The sequence below is a fragment of the Anas platyrhynchos genome, chromosome 1, assembly GCF_047663525.1.
Source record: "Anas platyrhynchos isolate ZD024472 breed Pekin duck chromosome 1, IASCAAS_PekinDuck_T2T, whole genome shotgun sequence".
Classification (NCBI taxonomy): domain Eukaryota; kingdom Metazoa; phylum Chordata; class Aves; order Anseriformes; family Anatidae; genus Anas; species Anas platyrhynchos.
In genome coordinates this window covers 188,822,221-188,840,837 of record NC_092587.1, presented here as the reverse complement: position 1 = coordinate 188,840,837, position 18,617 = coordinate 188,822,221, and the positions used below count along the sequence as shown (strand labels likewise).

At 36.0% G+C, this 18,617-nt stretch overlaps 1 protein-coding gene across 17 annotated transcripts in view; it reads left to right on the top strand.

Annotated features, from left to right (window-relative positions):
* ZMYM2 (zinc finger MYM-type containing 2) overlaps positions 1–18,617 on the top strand; it is an 89,384-nt gene that overhangs the window by 25,170 nt on the left and 45,597 nt on the right. For 16 of the 17 annotated variants that reach the window (XM_072032697.1, XM_072032702.1, XM_072032701.1 and 13 more), the window contains 3 exons: positions 3,653–3,938; positions 7,596–7,761; positions 8,569–8,781. In XM_072032697.1, the coding sequence (XP_071888798.1) occupies positions 3,653–3,938; positions 7,596–7,761; positions 8,569–8,781 (665 nt within the window). The other variant, XM_021268931.4, reaches the window with a different exon arrangement.

The window sequence follows — 18,617 nt, the reverse complement described above, 5'->3', positions numbered from 1 at the left end:
CTGGCACAGGCTGCCCAGAGAGGCTGTGGGGTCTCTTTCTTGGGGAGCTCCAAAAGCCGCCTGGATGTGGGCCTGGTCAGCCTGCTCTGGGTGTCCCTGCCTGGGCAGGGGTTGGACTAGATGGGCTCCTGAGGTCTCTTCCAACCTCAGCCATTCCATGATACTGTGATTTTGTTTGCTTCCTGTATGGAGGATTTGAAGTCTTGAAGATGAAAACCAAGAGCACTATTTTTCCTGATCCTTATTAGCAAAGGAACAAGGACATGTGACATCTACATATTAGAAAAATAGTAGATCAAATTTGTTGCTAATGAGGCTCCTCAAAAAAACACTGTATGTGGTGACAAATGCACTACAGGTTGTTTGGAAGATTTCTTCTGGGTTAGTGTTAGTCTGTTTCCCTGAGCTAAGTGCCTCCACTATGTGGGAAGAGGTAGGTAAATAACAGAGAACTTTGTGTCTCACACGTTAATTCGGATCCTAATGTCCCCAGTAAAGGCTATAGTATATATTTCATATGCTTTTAGGATGAAATTTGGATTCCATTCAGAGAAACAGAACTTTGTTTTTGTGCATCAAAACTGCTCCAGAAACAGAACCAACACAGCAAATTGAGGGCTGCAGTTTAGAATCGTCCTTATCTGAACCAGTGCAGAGGTAGTTGAGTATGTTTCAAGAGCTGCATACCTCTACAAAGCTTTATAACCACTTTCCCCTTCACTCCTGCCCCAAGTTGTGCTGATAGAGTTTCTTCTGCTTTCTAAAATAAATAAATAAATAAAAAATTAAAGGCATTTCATTGAGCCTTTTTGCTTTCAAGATGGCTCTACAGATAAACGTATTGGGTGTGAGTGAGGGTAAGGAGTAATTTTATTGCAATTTAGAGCAGGAACAAATGAAGAAGAATGGGAACACCCTGAACAGCCATTATAGTTAAGAAATTGAACATGAAACTGTACGGTCTCATAAACGTGACCATTAGAGGAGAGAGCTGCAGATAGAAACCTGAAGGATGAAGACATAAGGGCAATGGGGCATGGAAACTGATCAGGAATCAGCTAAGGAAGTGTGACACTTCTCAGTTCAAGGACATGAAAGACAGATTTTAGAGGTCTTTTGTAGAGCATGCAAAGTGGAGGAGGAAATGTGGTTAAAATGAAACATGAGGAAAAGTCACAAGACAAAAATGTTACGTATGAAGGAGTGATATGGAAAAAGTGAAAGTAAGAAAAGAGAAAGCAATAAGATACCTGTTCTTGTGACATGTTTGTGGAAGGAGGAATGCAACAAGATGTCAACTAGGGGAGGCCTTTTGAAGGGTAAGATAATAAGCAAATAGTAAAATCATCTTAAAGAGGTACTAGGAAATCATGATTAAAAGTTTCAAACCCAAATGGGCCTAGCAAGCTTATGTTTTGGTGCGTGGAAGTTGAGTGCTTACTGGAACTACAAGCGCATGTAATTTTACAGCACATGCTATGTGTTCCTGATAGAGGAGACACAAACTATGTGCTCCAACCTGAAACCTCTTTCTATGAGGAGGGTCTGAAAATATTGTGAGGTATTAAGGTGCTGTCAGGATATAATCAGCTGTCTGAGGTAGTTCACGTAACAGTATAGAAAAATTTGAAGAGCGCACTCAGGTGAATTTTACCTTGAGCACTGTGCTAGCATAACTTAGATAGTCAGTGTAAAGACTTGTGCTTTAAAAAGTAAACATGTTTAATGGTTTAAAGAGGAATGTGTTTTGTTCTCTTTCTGTTCCCTCTTCTCCCCACTTCTTTGTTGTAGCCCCTTCTCTTTACCCTCAAGCATTGCAACAAGTTGATTTCCAACTTGTATTACATGTCTGAGAAATAGGACAGCCTTGACAGCTGCAAAGTCACGCTGGGAAGTGATCTTCCACTTGTTGAAGAATATCTGTTGCTGTAATGAGATCTTGAAAGTTTGTCACAATTTTTTTAAAGCTATGCAATAAAATAACTTTAAAAACCTTTGTGAAAAAAATACTTCAAAAAAAATAGAAGACACCTTCTCATATAGTTTAATGAATGATTATGGACTGAGATAATGTCCCTTAATTACAAGCTATGGGCGGTTACTAGAGTCTGTAGGTTAAGGTTTTGTTGTCTGAAGTTGTAGGATTTGAAATAATTTTTGTTATTTCATTGTCGTTACTAGTTTAATAGCAGTGCAGGAACATACTGAAGTAGGACATTAAAGTAGTTGCTGCAGTAGGACATTAAAGGCTTCAGACTTTTTATTTATCTACATTTATTTACGGTAAATTCAGTGTAAACTTAAAAATAGTAGCACAACTACTACCAAATACAGTTGTAGCTATGAGGTGAAACAGTATGCAGTAGTGAAATATTATTGTAAATGTTTGGAGTAACAGGCTTGAAAGGTAAGTCCCAAGTGCTTTGATGGTACTTGGGATAGCTGATATATGCTTTTGGAAATGTGTGAAATGGTTTGTTGTAGCGGAGAGAAGTTTCTATTCAGGTTTTCTTTCATTCTTACATAATATATCACTCTTGGCATCCTTCAGAAGCTAAAAGTTCCTGAATTGTGGTGGTAGTTACTTAAAATGAAAGTTTACATTTCCAACAAAAAGCCTAGAAATTCGATTTTATTGAAGGGCTGTATTGTTTGTTTTCTTTTTCATTAGAACTGTATTTTCTGGTCCAAACCAGATTATTGAACATGTAATTTAACAGACGCATGTGATATTTCTAGATGCATTGCTTTTTCAATAGCAAATTTTACTTAAGTTCTTGTTATACAAGTTGTTCTGCAAAATGTTATGCCATAAAAGATTGGCTAAAAGTGGCATGGTTCTGTAGTAGTCTATTGTACAAAAATGCAAGTAGAGGGCTAATCAGGTCTGGAGCACAAGGACATGGAATTATGAACGTAATGGAGACTTACTTTTTAGGTGTATTGGTTTCTTCTGAGGAAGACGTGAAACAGTCACGACTATGCCATCTTGTAGATTAAGCGGTACTCACTGCGTTGAAAAGGTTAAAAACAAATTCCTGCAATAACCACTGACGTAGATGCAGATCCCAGATGTGGACCCACTCTGCTTGGCTTTGCAGTACAGTTCTCTTGTCTGGAGACAAGACTAAAAGACAAGTCGGGGGGAACCCCAAATCTAGGACTTATACCTGAGGCTAAACACATCAGTTGCTAAAAGCTTGCTTTAGTACAAAATAACTAATGAAATTCATAACATTTCATGGTTTTATAGATACATTTGAGAAGTTTGTATCTCAAACGTTGGTTTTGAAATTCCATGTTCTCTGTTGGTCTCTCTTTTTAATTGCAGTTGGTAATTACAGTTTTGTTTGTCTGGAGATACAATTACCAGTTTGCAAACACAGTGCAAGTGAATTGAGGTCTGCAAAACCTGCTTCAAGGTGTAGAATGGGACCATCCTGAGACTTAATGGGTGTTCTGAAGCTTTCTGCAACAGTGGAGAGTGGTACAATGAAAGTGCATTTTATTTTAAACTTCAAATTTTAAAATACCGTTTATCTTCTGTTGTCAGTTCCAATAAGAAAAAAATCTATGGATATTATTCTCTCTCTATGTAATGTACATGTATGTTCACTTAACCTTTTTTTTTTTTTTTTTTTTTTACCTGAAGATTCTTGGATATCCCAGTCAGCTTCATTCCCTAGGAATCAGAAGCAACCAGGTGTGGATTCTTTGTCACCAGTAGCATCACTTCCTAAACAGATTTTCCAGCCTTCTGCTCAGCAGCAGCCTTCTAAACAGGTTAAAGTCACATGTGCAAACTGCAAAAAGCCTTTACAAAAGGGACAGACTGCGTATCAGCGGAAAGGATCAGCTCACCTTTTTTGTTCTACTACCTGCCTCTCATCATTCTCACACAAACCCACTCCAAAGAAACTTTGTGTTATGTGCAGAAAGTAAGGGATTTTTTTATTTTGTTTCATATTAGCAGCTAAATCCAGTAATACTTGAGATTCTCATGCATTTATGAGAATTGCTCTATTAATGATATAAAATCTGTCTATTCAAGTGCTTTATATAGTGTCAGTTTAATGTTTGGAAATGAATTCACTGTGTACACTGTAACAAAACAAGTCTATCAGTGTTCGAGTTCAGAGTAGGGCAGATTTTCTATGAAAGGTAAAATCTAAAAATTGCAGATCTTTTTTTAAGACAAGGTGTCTAGTTGTATACCATGCCAAGATAGATTCCTTAGATACAGTATTTTTCATTTAAAAAGTGGACCTTATGTTAAAAGAAAAAGCTTTCATTTTGATAGCAAAAGATATAAAATCAAGACATCGAAAATGGGGTAGGAACTGAAAGCAGCTGGAGCTCAGTGGAGTTCTTCCACTGTTGGTAGTCTGTAGGGAAGAGGTGCTTTGGGCTTGTCCCATGGAATAGGTGCAACTATGGCAACACTGGAAGTTGAAAATAACTTGAGCAGATAGTAGAAGAGTAATAAGCATACTTTTAAGAGGCTTACTCTAAATTACTGGGTAGGTTTGACTTGCAATTTTTCATTATTTCCAAAACTTAAAATTGCCAAAGAAGTACCTTCCATGATACCATTCTTGTAGTGTTAGGTGTACAAACTAGCTATGCTATCTTGTTTTTTTCGGCATACTGATAACTGAGGTATTTGGACTGTTTGTGTGTTTTTTTTTTTTTTTTTTTTTTTTTTTTCCAGAAAAGTCCCTCAGTCTAGTACACCCTGCACTGACACTAATTAAATGATGAATTTTTACTGAACCAAAAAAAAATATCTTGCACTAAGGACTGCCTTTATTAATACATGTTTTGGAGAGGATTATTTCTGCTTAATCACAGATTTAAGCTAGTAAAAGTTTTATATTAATATGCAATGAGGTGGATGAATGGCTTGTATCCAGATCTCTCTTTTTTGTCTTTCTCTTGAGACTCAGTAAAATTAAACTATAGGAAGTATTTATATCCTGCATTTTCTTACCTTGGTACACTGTAAATATTTCAAATCTAACATGTTAGCTCTTCTTAAACATACATATAAAACCTCAAATTCTCTCAACCCTTTACCTCTAGTGCTAGCTAAGAGCACTCTGTATTCTTTCTATCAGTTTGTATGCCTGTTTCTTTTTATTAGAAGTGATCTGGCATGGTAAATGCTCCACTAGCTGTATCATATGTGAAGATGAAGATTAATATTTATTTTTTTCCTGACTGAAATCTTGAAAGCTTATGGATAAATCAATGCTTTTCTTATAACTGTGTCTTTGGATGTACTTGCCAGTGAGTTTTAAGTGGATACATACAAATGAAAATGATGAGAAAGTATTTCTAGCTTCGTTGCTTATAAAATAGTTTGTATAGTGTTTGATTTCTAGAGAACATCTGTGAAGTCATCTTCAGACTGTTTTTGAGGTGATGTTGATCTTCACTCTTCCATTAGCATTCAGCTGCTCATTCAGTCACACTTAGATGGAAGATGGAACATGAACTAAATGGTTCCTCACTAGTATGGCTTTATTATGAAGGCCAATATTATCCAGCTTTTTTGCTTTATTGCTGAGTTTTTGCTACCCCATTGTAGCAAACCAGGTACTCTGTTCTGAATTTGTGTTTGCATTCCTTTCCTACTAATGCAGAAATGGTATTGTCAGATTGCAGTTTAGTGAAAGAATATGTCAACTCTAGCAAAATGTAGGAGATGTGGAATGTAGACTGGAGCAATGATAGTAGTTGATATGTCACAGGTGACTTTCAGAGGTAATGCTCAATTTTATCTTCAAATGTGTAGAGTAAGTGGAAAAGGTGAAGCTTAAGATGACTTGAAGAAAAAATAGATATATAGATACACACCCTCATCAGAAATAAAGCTTCCACATTTTTTTATTGTAAATCTTTTTTAAAATAACACTCTATAGAAATAAACCCTTTTGAAACTAGATAAATAGCATAGGAATGTTAGTAAGAAGAAAAGTGTAAGAAATGCCTGGCATTCTCCTTAGTGTTTATAAAACTCAAGTTTTATTGACTTTGTTACTTCTTTTTGACCTCAGACTCCTACGCTTTGAAAATTACAAGTGTTTGTAAGTCCTTATGGAATCCAGCCAGAAACTGTAAGCTGCTCAGGGCAGGAGCTCTGGCTTTGTTTTGCAGATCAGAAATGATAGCAGTCCCAAGCCTAAATCCCTTCTATCTTGCCAAAAGGCAAGCCAAAATCTGCTGACTTTCCTTTGATGGGAGACAGGCTTGCAAATGTTAATAATATACAGGGGTGGTACAAGTTTATTTTGTAGAGTCATCAAATGATTTCGTTTGGAAGGGACCTTAAAGATCACCCAGTCCCAATCCCCTGCCATGGGCAGGGACACCTCCCACCAGACCAGGCTGCCCAAAGCCCCATCCAGCCTGGCCTTGAACACTTCCAGGGATGGGGCATCCACAGCTTCTCTGGGCAGCCTGTGCCAGGGCCTCACCACCATAAGAACTTCCTCCTGTCTAGGGACCATACAGCACTTTCTCACTCATCCTAGTTTCAGAGCTCCTATGTATGAGTGTCTGGGAGATGTCTTTTCTAGCTGATGATCGATCATAATATCAGTGAAGAGCCAGAGTTGCCCAATCAGTTTTTTATTTATTCTGTCTAATAGCACTTCCTGGATGCTGACTATTTATTTACGTAATAGGCAGACAGGGAGACTTCTGTTTCTTCTCCTTAGTGCTTTTAATTTACAGCCTATGATAGTTTGGGATTGAGTGAAACCACCAGTGAGATGGTCTTACAAATTTGGAAGACCTGAATCCAAGGGCTGACTGATGAATGTGGTGGTAGCTATCTTCAGTTTGCTCTGTGTGCAGCACTCAGTTGAAGATCAGAGAAGTTTAGAAAGTTTGATCAGGAAAGTTAAAGTTTCCACTTTAGTGGAAAAAGAAGAGGATTTGCTCTACTTCTAATTAATTTTATTGGTTGTTACTTGTCTGGTTTTATGCATTAGGTTGGTGCAGCTTCGTGGGCAACTATGTTAACTGTTAAGGTGCTGTGGGACTTTAATGGTGTTAACATTTAAAATAGTGATAAAACTAGGGTTTATAGTGGTGTAGTTCTAATAATTTTGATTACATTTCTAAATACGAGAAAACAACCTTCTCTATTACATGTAGCTCTGGATTTCTCGTATGAAATTTAAGAACAGCTTTTGTGTGAAGTTGCCAAAGAGCTAGTTTAAATTCACCATGTTCATTTTTGGTTTAAGATTAAGTACCAGTTGTGGCAAGCTCAATGATGCATTAGTTACGTAGTTCTAGAATGATGTAATTAAAAAATAATAATAAAAAAAAATAACACCAGGTGGGGAGTGGAGGGGAATATGTTTTTATGCAGGAAACATTGTATTTGGAGTGCTGACATTAGTCATAGAAAAATTTATTAAACTTAGTGTTTGACATGTGACTAACAATTCTACACCCACAAAGCTGTTTTGAAATATGAAATACAAGCATTTAAACGAAGAATGCATGTTACAAGCTGTAAAGTGTTCTTGTTTAAATATATAATTATACACATACACTCTAGATGTTTTTTTCTATTTCAGAGATATAACAACAATGAAAGGTACCATTGTTGCTCAAGTTGATTCAAGTGAGTCTTTCCAGGAGTTTTGCAGTACATCGTGTCTATCATTCTATGAAGATAAACAGAATCCCTCAAAAGGAGCTTTGAATAAATCAAGATGCACTATCTGTGGTAAACTAACTGAGGTCTGCTTGATTTGTTTTTTTCCATCTTGTTCTCCGTAATGAAAATAGTCAGAATAATCTTGGTTTATAAATATCCTAAGAGAACTGAAAAAAAAAGGAAATTTAAAATGATTCAGCATTTTATGTACACTGAGATAGGCTTAATATATATGAAGAGCAAATAAAGAAACAAGAGAGAAAAATTACTCTTGTTGACTTTATTAGACTTCTAAGAAAGTGCCTTTGCTGATATTTTTGTAGCTACTGTCAAGAATTTTGTTGAGCATTGCTTCTTGTAATTATAACATGGATCTCCCAAGCAGAAGAATTAACATTAAAAAGTCACAATTTACAGAATTAGTTTTTACTGTATATTTTGAAATATTACACCAACATTTTGAGATGCATACCATATACTTCATTCTAAGTTCTCATTAATGTATTTCCTCTTGATGCCATTAATGGGGACACTATAGTTCAGGCTAATGTACACATTTTTTGGTACGTGTGTGTCTGGACAGTCTTTGCATGTTTATTTTGTACAGTTGCATAAATTGACCTTCTGTTCTAGTACCCAATTATTACATCCTTCCCTGTGATCTTGGCTTCTAGGCTGCAAGAACAAATGGGTCCAAGATTTTGCTTATAACTTTGGAAACAGAAGAAACTTCTATACGACATGATTTGTCCTTGAATTACTCAGCTAGTAAAATCGGTGGTGTTTTTTATATAGTTTTGTGTTTGAATGCAAGATTTTTGACTTCTCTAGTAGTCTTAGGCAAGTTGGTATTTTTGTGGTGATGGAATACTTTTATTCTTATTTTTCAGATTCGTCATGAAGTTAGCTTTAAAAATATGACTCATAAGCTGTGCAGTGACCACTGCTTCAATAGATACAGGATGGCAAATGGTTTAATAATGAATTGCTGTGAGCATTGTGGGGAGTATTTACCCAGTAAAGGAGCTGGAAACAATATTCTTACTATTGATGGTCAGCAGAAGAGATTCTGCTGTCAGAACTGCGTTGGTGAATACAAGCAGGTAATTATTTCTTAATCTATAAATTAAATAAGCATTAATACTCTTTAAATTTATCCTCTTACTCATAATGTGGTTTTATTCTTTATTAGAAGACTTAAGTAACAAAGACTTCTAAAAATATGGCATTAATGCAAGTGTGGGCAAACTAACCCAAATGGGCCTTTTACTACTGTTTTTTTTGTTGTTACTGTAATAACAATACTTATTGGTTATGAACCAAATATCATTGCAATTAACATTTCTGTTAATAATTTCTTTTTTTCTAATGGGTGCATCATTCGTAATGGGTACATCATTTAGGAGTATGGTAAAAGCAAGGCTGACACACAAGCTTACTGGTTCATAAGTGATAACTTTTTTTGATTTAGAAGCTCACTTTTACACGATTAAAACATCCAAACATATACAGGATGTGTAGGTTGGACATTGCTGTGAGAATATGCTTACATGTTGCCTATGTACCTGTACTATGTCTCTTCACTGTACAGCATATGATTTTGAAAATGATAGTTACTTTCATTCTTTCATGTCTTAAATTTTGTGTTTTTGTTTTCGTTACTTGGTTTGGGTTTTATTTATTCTTAAAATTGTTAAGATATTAATACTTGTTGTGGTTCAAAATGGTTTCAAATCAAGAATCTGATGGCGAGTAGTGATGCACTTTACATAGTACCGTTCATTCCTAATGCTGGTTGGAAGGTTTAAACATTAATCACAGTATTTATGCTATGATAACAATTTCATAGTTGTGAAATGTTAAATGTTTTGGGAAATGAGCAATTTGGGGATTTTGTTAGTTTTACTGTTTGGTCCACATTGCTTTGAGTTTTCAGGGATAGTGTTATGAAATGCAAAATCGCTATTTTACTAGCAAGGAATTTCTTTTTTTTTTTTTTAATTAACTTGAATATGTGATTGGCCCCGGTGCTGAATGTGCTGAATATTGCTTTGGGTTCTTCCTTCATCTCTTTCCATTTTTGAGAAATCAATGAGCCCAGCACTGAATGTTTATATAAGTTGCTTAATGTTAACATTGTTTGTTTTTTCTCTTTGAACATTCAGTTTTGCTACTTTTGGGGTTGGCTGTTCTTGTGTATATGCAATGTGCAAAGAGCAATTCTGGAAACGTGCATATGTAAATAGCATAACTGAAAACGTAACTTAAGCGTTGTTCTTTTGTCACAGCGAAACCAAAAGGGACAGGATAGGTTTCCAAGATACTAAAAACATAGGCATACCCAGAAGCCATGGCAAGACTTGAAGAAACGTTGAATACTGTCTCTCGAAGAAACAAAAAGGCATGAGATTAACTTTGAACTTGAGACATTCCCACACAACCAGTATAACATGCACTGCATATGGAATTAAGAAATGAACGTGGAATTTTGAGAGGTTGAATGATAAATCTGTACTTAACTCATTACAGACTGTACGCTATTTGTTTAGATATTTCTGTATTTTGTGTTTAGATATGTACTTGAGAAAGGTATGGGTAGCAAGTTGTATATGCTAGTTTGATTTGGGGAGGAGGAGCAGTTTGCAGTACCAGGAAATCTTCATAAATAGTAAGTGGATGTTGTACATTATTGTGCGGATCCTTAAGAGAACTTTTCAAATTGAGAAACATGCATTGTTTTGGTGTATTCAGTTCTGATAGCAGTTTGCAGTTTTTATTCAAACAAGTTTTTTGGAAATATTTGGTACTGGGGAACTGTAATAGGCTGTGAGAAGCTTAACTCTAGTGCTCATGGGCATCTAGTTTGGACTGGTGATTAAATGTAATTCATAGCTGGCAGATTGCAAATGTTCCTGGAGTTCTGTGGATTTTGGGAGTATTTTTGATATTAAGAGAACTATAAAATTAGGAGCTTTTTTAGTGTATGTTGTTGTAGGTGTCAAAGTTGCTCAGGGTACAATTATTTTAGAGTAACTAGTTGTCTAGCAAGATTTATTTAGATTTGAACTTGCATTTTCATTAAGGTTTTTGAACTGAACATATTCAAGGAATTCTATTTTTGAAAAGAAGTTTAGACTTTGGAAAATGTCACTGGTAAATCATTGGGCAACAATTGGTAAATCACAGGTTGCTTTATTCAGTAGTAACAATGTTTTCTTGGAAATCTTTGATTCAGATATGGCTGTTAAAGGAGAACTAGTGAAGGAGACAATACGGGAGACTTTACATGCTGAAATAAACACACTGGAGCCAATAATACAGGAAAAGTTGATGTGTCATTTGATTACAACGTTGTGTTGTGCAACTGATTACCATGTGTGACATAACAGTTTTAGCAAATGTTTTCTTACAAAAAATTGTAAAATAAATAGGTCTTACTGGTACGAGCTTTGTATTAAGCAGTTTATTTTGTAAATGTCATAAGCTTATCACTATACATTTGTAGTAGTAAGTAATAAATGAAAACTGATTTTTATTACTTGTACCTATCTATATACTTCATCCATATTTTTTAAATAAATATTACACTGATTTGAACAATTAATTTTCATTAACTTATCATGGACATTTTTTCTTCCTGGAATGAGAAATGAAAATTGTGCACAATAAAAAATTACTGTGGCTCTTGGAATGGCCACCGAGTGCAAATAATCCACTGTTGATGAAGGGTTTCTTTCCTCTGCTCTAGACTGCGTTGGTGGGAGGCAGGGAAATAAGCAAGTGTTATGGGATATGGGAGTGCATGGGGAGTAGGTCTTCTGAAGTGCCTAAGTCACACTTGAAAGTGATGGATGCACATAGCTTTCTATGGACTATTTTCAGAACCTGCTTTAAAACTGAGACAAATGATCCTGAATATTATGTCCTGTGTTCTGCTTTCCTAATGGTTGTTCTTTCTTATCTACAACTGATACAATTACAGAGCTTAAATTTGTCATAGTAAAAGAAACTTATGAAAGATAAATAGACTAATAAATTGTTAGAATTTAAGAAAAAAAACTACATAGGCGTAGCCTCTGAAGAAAAAAATTAGTTATCCTGATAGTACAACAGCCATTCATCAAGACAGCTAAGTGCAAATGAAGCTCTTAAAAAATAATGAGAAAATAACATTAAAACCTTCCTCCAAAACCGAAGTCATTGTGACAGTTCAGATAAAAAGATCAGAAGAAAATTCGTACAAGAAGCAGGTATTTTTAAACCTGAAGGTGACTACTACTTCTAGATTGTAAATTCTTTACCTATTGCACTGCAGTTCGAACTCTTCACATCTAGGGGGGCAAGAAGGACTTGAAGAATGATGCTGAACAAAAGAAGTAAAGAAAACACAACTCTAGAGGTGAATTAGGTAGTCATGTCTTTGTCAGATACCATATTGCCTATGTAATTTTGGAAATCCTAGAATATTTTGATTTCTTTGTGTAGGCATCTCATAATTAAAATGAGAATTTACACATAAAAATACAGTGTATATGCAACAAATTGAAAGAAACCCCATGTATGCCTGCCATGAAGATATTATCCAAAGCAGCTACAACCATCATTTCAAAGTTTTTGCTGCACTTACTATTGGATATTTTCCATATCCACAAAATAAGCCCATTTCCTTTTCAAGGCAGTTACGATGTTTGTTGTACCCTGGTTGGGTACAACGAGCTGGGTACATTCCTGACAACCTTGTTTGAAGGATCAAGTGAAGTCTGTGACTTGACTTGTGCTACCAGCCATAAGTTTTAATTTTCAGCTCTTCAACTAAGATAAGGCTGAGTCTGGTTGCATATTCTTCTATAGATAAGTCTTTGAACTGTTTTGCTTACTGGCCTGATCAGTCCACAGTTTTCTTGATTCTGGCATGAAACATGTTTAACACTTTACTAGTTGAATTTTTTTTTTTTATGCTTCACCTTTTTTGTCTTTTTTGATCCCTCAACAAAATAATTGCTAGAATGTCCTTGAACTTGATTCCTTCGGGTTCTTCTTAAAAGCAATGGTCTTCATCTGCTGTCAAAAAAGAAACGGCTAGAGCTCCTTCCCCTTCATGATTTCTTAATAGTTTTGGAATGAAGTTGAATACCAGGTGAATGCAAATCAAATGGGTATTTTCCTGGTTGGAGAGGATGCTGCAGTGTCTTTTCATCTAGTGTTAATTTTCCTTCTGCACTTTTTTAAAAAAAAAAAAAAAAAAGTGGTGGCATCACTGTCCCTGGGGGGGGGTGTTCAAGGAAAGGTTGGACGTGGTGCTTGGGGACATGGTTTAGTGGGTGATGTTGGTGGTAGGGGGATGGTTGGACCAGATGATCTTGGAGGTTTCTTCCGGCTTTAATAATTCTGTGATTCTAATGATTCTATGAAAAAGGCCATTGGGTTGTCTTCCTTGATTAGATGAAGACTCCTTGAATGTCCTTTAAGACTAACAAGGCTATGCCATCCCTACAAGCTCTTTGCTCACAGACAGGCAATAGAAAAAGCCCAACATAGGCAGCTGTGACTCAAATGTGATGTTTCACATTCTACTTCTTGCTTAGCAATTTCTTTTGTGAAATTGTGTTTTTACCTGGATGCAGAGGTTTAGGAACCTTTGTTGTATACGATGACGTGCATGTCAGTTCTGCAATTTAGGGTTACTATATATAGAGCTTGGATTTACTCTCACAAGAAGTATCTTATCTACTAGTATAAATTTATACAGAATGCTGTGCTAGAATGTCTCATTGCATGATGCTTCAGTGGAAGTGTTCAGGGTTTTTAACTTGTCCCATGCAGTGTCTGTTCTTTCCCTGTGCTCTTGTTATTAAGATGAATCTGTCCTATTTTCTTTCTTTTCTTTTTTTTTTTTGGTAGTACAGTTAGCTATGAAATCTCCTGCTTCCTGCAGTAGTTACTGCTTTTTAAACTCTTTGCAAGTGTCTGTGTTTCAATAAACACAGCTGATAAAAGCAGTAACTGTGAGGTCTGAGCAGCCTCTTCAAAAAAAAAAAAAGTCAGTATTTCTAATATTTCAATTTAAATTTTTATTTCTGGTCTCTCCAAAGAGACCATGTTGAGGTTTCAGCCAGTTCAACTGAACTGTGATTTGATAACAGAACTTCTTCCTCATGTAGTAAACTACTTCTGTCTGTCTTCACGTACTATGTCTTAGTACCAGACTAAAAAGTAGCATCTAGCTATTTCCATTTATCTCTCATGGTCTAGATGAAATAAATCTTTACCAATCAAGACAGTCCACTTCCTTTCATTCTTGATCTGTTTGGGGTGAGGTTTCTCTTTGAAGCCTCTTAATATTTATACCTCCAGTTTCTTGTGTCTCAGATGCAAGCCAAATCCCTCTAGAAATAAGTAAATCTTATTTACTTGAGTTTCTGGAACCATTTAATAACCATTTCTGCTTTAAATGTTTTTTTTTCTTTTTTTTTTTTTCCCCACATGTAGAACCTGTTGCTCTCCAATTAAAAAAATAAACAAACCCTTACAACTATATAACCAGGCTACTGAAGCACCAGAGTTGTTAGTAGTAACTGTTAGGGATATTCCCATTCTGTCTCACTCCTATTTTAGTAGATAGAATGAGGTAGGTTCATCAGAAATGTTAAAACAGCCATGTACTTCTGAAGAAAAAATACTTAAGGCATAATTGTGAGGTGTAATCTGTATGGGAGCACAGGAAGTGGTTATGAAGAGGAAGCAAGGAGGGGATATAAGTAGGTATTGGAGTTGACATAGATGTAACCACGTCAGTGCACTGCTGCACCTCGAATGATTGGAGGTAGAGGGGAAAAAAGAAAAGGCAAAATAAACATGAAACGGAATAAACATGAAACTGAAGGAAGAGGTTTCATATAGATAGAGTAACCTTTATGAGGTAAGGGAAGAAGGGATTCTTAATCTCTTCCTTCCTTAAATTCATGAAGATAAATGTCTGGGGAGTAGGAATGAAACTGGCAAGAAGAGGGAGCACTGGAAGTTGGAGATGCCAGAGGAAAGTTAGTGGACGTGTTAATGATTTGGTTGTTTGTGTAGTTCAGCTGAAACGCCAATTACTTGGTGTTCAAGAACCACAAAAGCAACTACTTAAGAGCCTTTGCTCTTAAGACATGGGCAAATGCTTTTGACGTGTCACTAATCTTAACCTTAAGTTGGAGCAGGGAAGAGTTTATTCTTTGGGTTAGAGACGGTATGGGTGTGGTATTTCAGAAGGCTCAATAAATAATACGGTTTCTTCTTTCTTTACTGTTACAGATTCTGCTGACATCTGGTTCTTTTCTTAGACGTGTGTTGCTTCTGGATCCATCTGGACCATCCTTTCAAATAAATCTGAAGCAGTTCAGCTGCTGCTTGCTTGATTGCCTTTCTAGTGCATCTCCGTTATTGTAGAATTCCATGTAGTGAATATCTCAGCTTTTCTACTTCCAGAAATTTTCCATTTTCTTTCTCATTTACTTTCTATTTGAACAAAGGTTGTCTGTGTGTCTGTCACTGAATATTTTCTGGAAGTTTTCCCTATTTTTATCATATTTCTAATTCTAAACTGTTACTCTGTAAAGATAGTGGAGAGAAACTTTTGCCTGGATTGAGAAGTATGTACAGGTCTCTTATGCGGACTCTATAAGTTGAATTGCAAGGGACTTCCTCCAGCTCTAAACAGATCTTTGGGCTGCTGTATAGCATTGTAGCAATCAGCTGGTCTCATGTTCTTAATCAACTGGTCTTTGCATGGGAGAGATTGTAGCAAGAATGCTCTTAGGCTGCAGATACGTCTGTCATCCTTTTGAAGGAACATGAAAGAGGCCATGCTGCTCTTCCCAGTGGCGAACAAAAGCTAGTAATGCAGGTACCCAGATCTTAGGCATTAATAGCTTTATTAAGATATTCCTGCAACTGGAAGGTTCAAGAAAGGAGACCGTAATAAGTTATAGTTTGCAAACAGAAGTGAACATTATTTCTGAAGTACCATGAATTTGTAGTATTGGTCTGATTCTTGTTTTTGGGCTTGATCTTTATTCTTAGTTATGGTATGTACAAGAAGAGCTCCAGACTTCAGCTTTCATCATCCCTTCAGTAGACACCTTTGCTAATAATGACACGAGCAAATTCCTCAGAAAGCCTCCAAATGAATTTTCTCTTATTTCTAGGAATTTGGATTTCTGTTGCCACAGTACCATTATTTCTGGAATATATCTAATTCTACTGTTTTGTCTTGTGTCTTGATAGCCATTTTTGTAGTTGTCAGTTGGAGTTTAATACTATCCTAGCGGACAGAATGAAGACTTGAAATGCATACTGAATTAATGACTCCTAAGAATTGAAGTATTTTATTGTATTTCTATTATTAGTTACTTACCATGAGAAGTAGATCTGATTTATAGGATTAAGCCTGTTATAGGGTTTAAAAATGTCATGAAAGAGTGAGTGATTTTGGAATCAAGTGGAAGAAGACAAGAATATTCAGGCTTCCACTTTTGCTTTGGACTTCATGCTGGAGATTCAGGTTGGACTTGATCTTTGGAGGTCCGTTCATGATGCTGTGTTTCTGGAATGAGGAATGAAGCAATGATGTTCAAAATAAAATCATGAAGTCTTGTATTTTGTGTTTCCTTCCCTCTTAGTCAATAATGAAGATTTTGGTATTCCTTGTTTCATTTTTCTTTCTACCAGTAAAGTTTTTTTGTCTCATGACCATGACACATTAACAACATTGACACAGCTTTACATTTTTCTTCATTTCCTTTTTTCTGAACACATTTTTCCTTTTGAAGAGTTAAAATGTTCAAGTTGAACTAAAAAGAAAAATCTTACGTAGTAAGAGAATGAAAACAACTACTGGTTCAGAGTAGGAATTGCAATGCCTGCAGTGTATGTAGGTGGGCATACAGGGAACAGTAAGAACAGGATGGGTATATTTATGATATTTTGTCCTAAATGATTTTTTTTTTTTTTTTACTTCTGATTTTAGATCGAGGGATCACTTAAAACTTGAATAACTTTCCATTCACTTTTTAAAATGAACCTGAGTGCTTCTGCAGTTAACACATGTACAGTGTTAACATCCATGACGCTCTTCAGTAAGAAGTTCTGCTGACCTTGTTAGGTGAAGAACAATCTCCTTCCATTTGTTTTACTATTGTTCTGTTGAACTTCATATGACTTCCTGTAGTTCTCATCTTGGACAAGACAACAGCTGAGTCGTAGTGACCCTCATACCATTCTTGGTTCTGTGGATCAGTCGTTACCATAATTTGTCTTGCATTCAGGCCATAAATCCATGCCTCGTGATTGCTCTTCTACCCAATATGTTAATGTAGTTCTACTTAGTTTCCATGAAGCTTCTGTTTGCTTTAGTTCAGCTTCAAGAATACTTCCAGAGAAAGGATTCTCAAATTTTACTTTTTCTATGGGTTAAAATTAATACTACAAATTCTTAGAGATGGAAGACAAACTATGTCTGTCAGATGATGATAGGATGAGGGGGAATGGTTTTAAACCAAAAGAGGGGAGATTTAGATTAGAGGATAGGAAGAATTCTTCACTCAGAGGTTAGTAAGGCACTGGCTCAGGTTGCTCAGAGAAGCTGTGGATGCCCCATCCCTGGAGGTGTTCAAGACCAAGTTAGATGAGGCTCTGAGCAACCTGGTCTGGTGGGAGGTGTCCCTGCTCATGGCAGGGGGGTTGCAACTGGGTGATCTTTGAGGTCCCTTCTAACCCAAGCCATTCTGTGATTCTATTGAGATGAATGTGAGAGTACAAAACTGTGGGGAGAGTCTCATCTTGACTTTTCACACTTGAGAACAGGAGAAAATTCTTGTTTTGCATTATGGCTGTCTAAAAACATGGGACAATGCAAGGATGCCTGTTGATATTGTCAATGGGGAAAGCGTTTCTGTTGGACTACTAAAAAAAAAAAAGTGCAATGCAGCTGTATAATGGTGATTGATTAGTACTTTCAGGTATTTTATCATTGCTTTAATTTCTTTTATAGCAGTGTTGTACTTTTTAGTTTTTGAATGGTTTTAATATTCAAATTTAGAAGTTTGAGGAATGCTAAAAAGAATACACCGAAAGTTCAGCTTGAAGGACACGATGACGAGTCCTTGGGAGTGATAAATTTGAAGAGGTTTGGAGCCTTTTAAGTTTTATTTTTTCCTTCACAGCTGTCCCCCCTTCACTCCTGTAACAACATATGTTGAAATTGCTAGTAATACAGAAATGCTTAAATTCTCTTAAGTGCTGTAACAATAATCGTGTGAGAATCTTCTGCATTCTTGATTTTTTCTTTTGGTGAAACTCATGGTCTTTGTACTGCTAGCGTAGTTTAAGGTTCTATGGATACTCAGCAGATACAAAAAAAAAAAAAAAGGTAAAAAACCCTGCCCTTCTAATTTTGGAATATTTATAAGCAAATTGATACTTCGGATCTAGATTTGGTAGCTTTAACAGATAGTAAAATAGACTTAAAAGCAACAAGCATCTGGAAGATCTAGTGTCAAATCAGTAAACAACTCCAGTATTACAAGGATGTTTGAAATTCAGAAATAACGGACGTGGTAGTGCACTGTACTTCATGTGCATAAGCCTTCCTTGATACCAGTTAAATTCTGATGTATTGAGATGTTGGTTAGCAAACGCTTTTTCTACTTCCAAGGGGTTTTGTCCAAACATGAAGTACTTTGATACAGTGAATCGTGTCCAGTTACACTCTGTTCAGCTTACTATAAATTCTTTTATAATATATTATATTTTCATCTTGATATAAAGTTGTTATGGCTTTGATTTTTATTTCAGACCAAGAACTTGTGAGAGCTCCACCTGCCTGTACGTTGTTTTTTGATCATATTCCTTATTGCTCTTCGTTAAGCTATGTCAGCATATTGTACCAGTGCTTCTA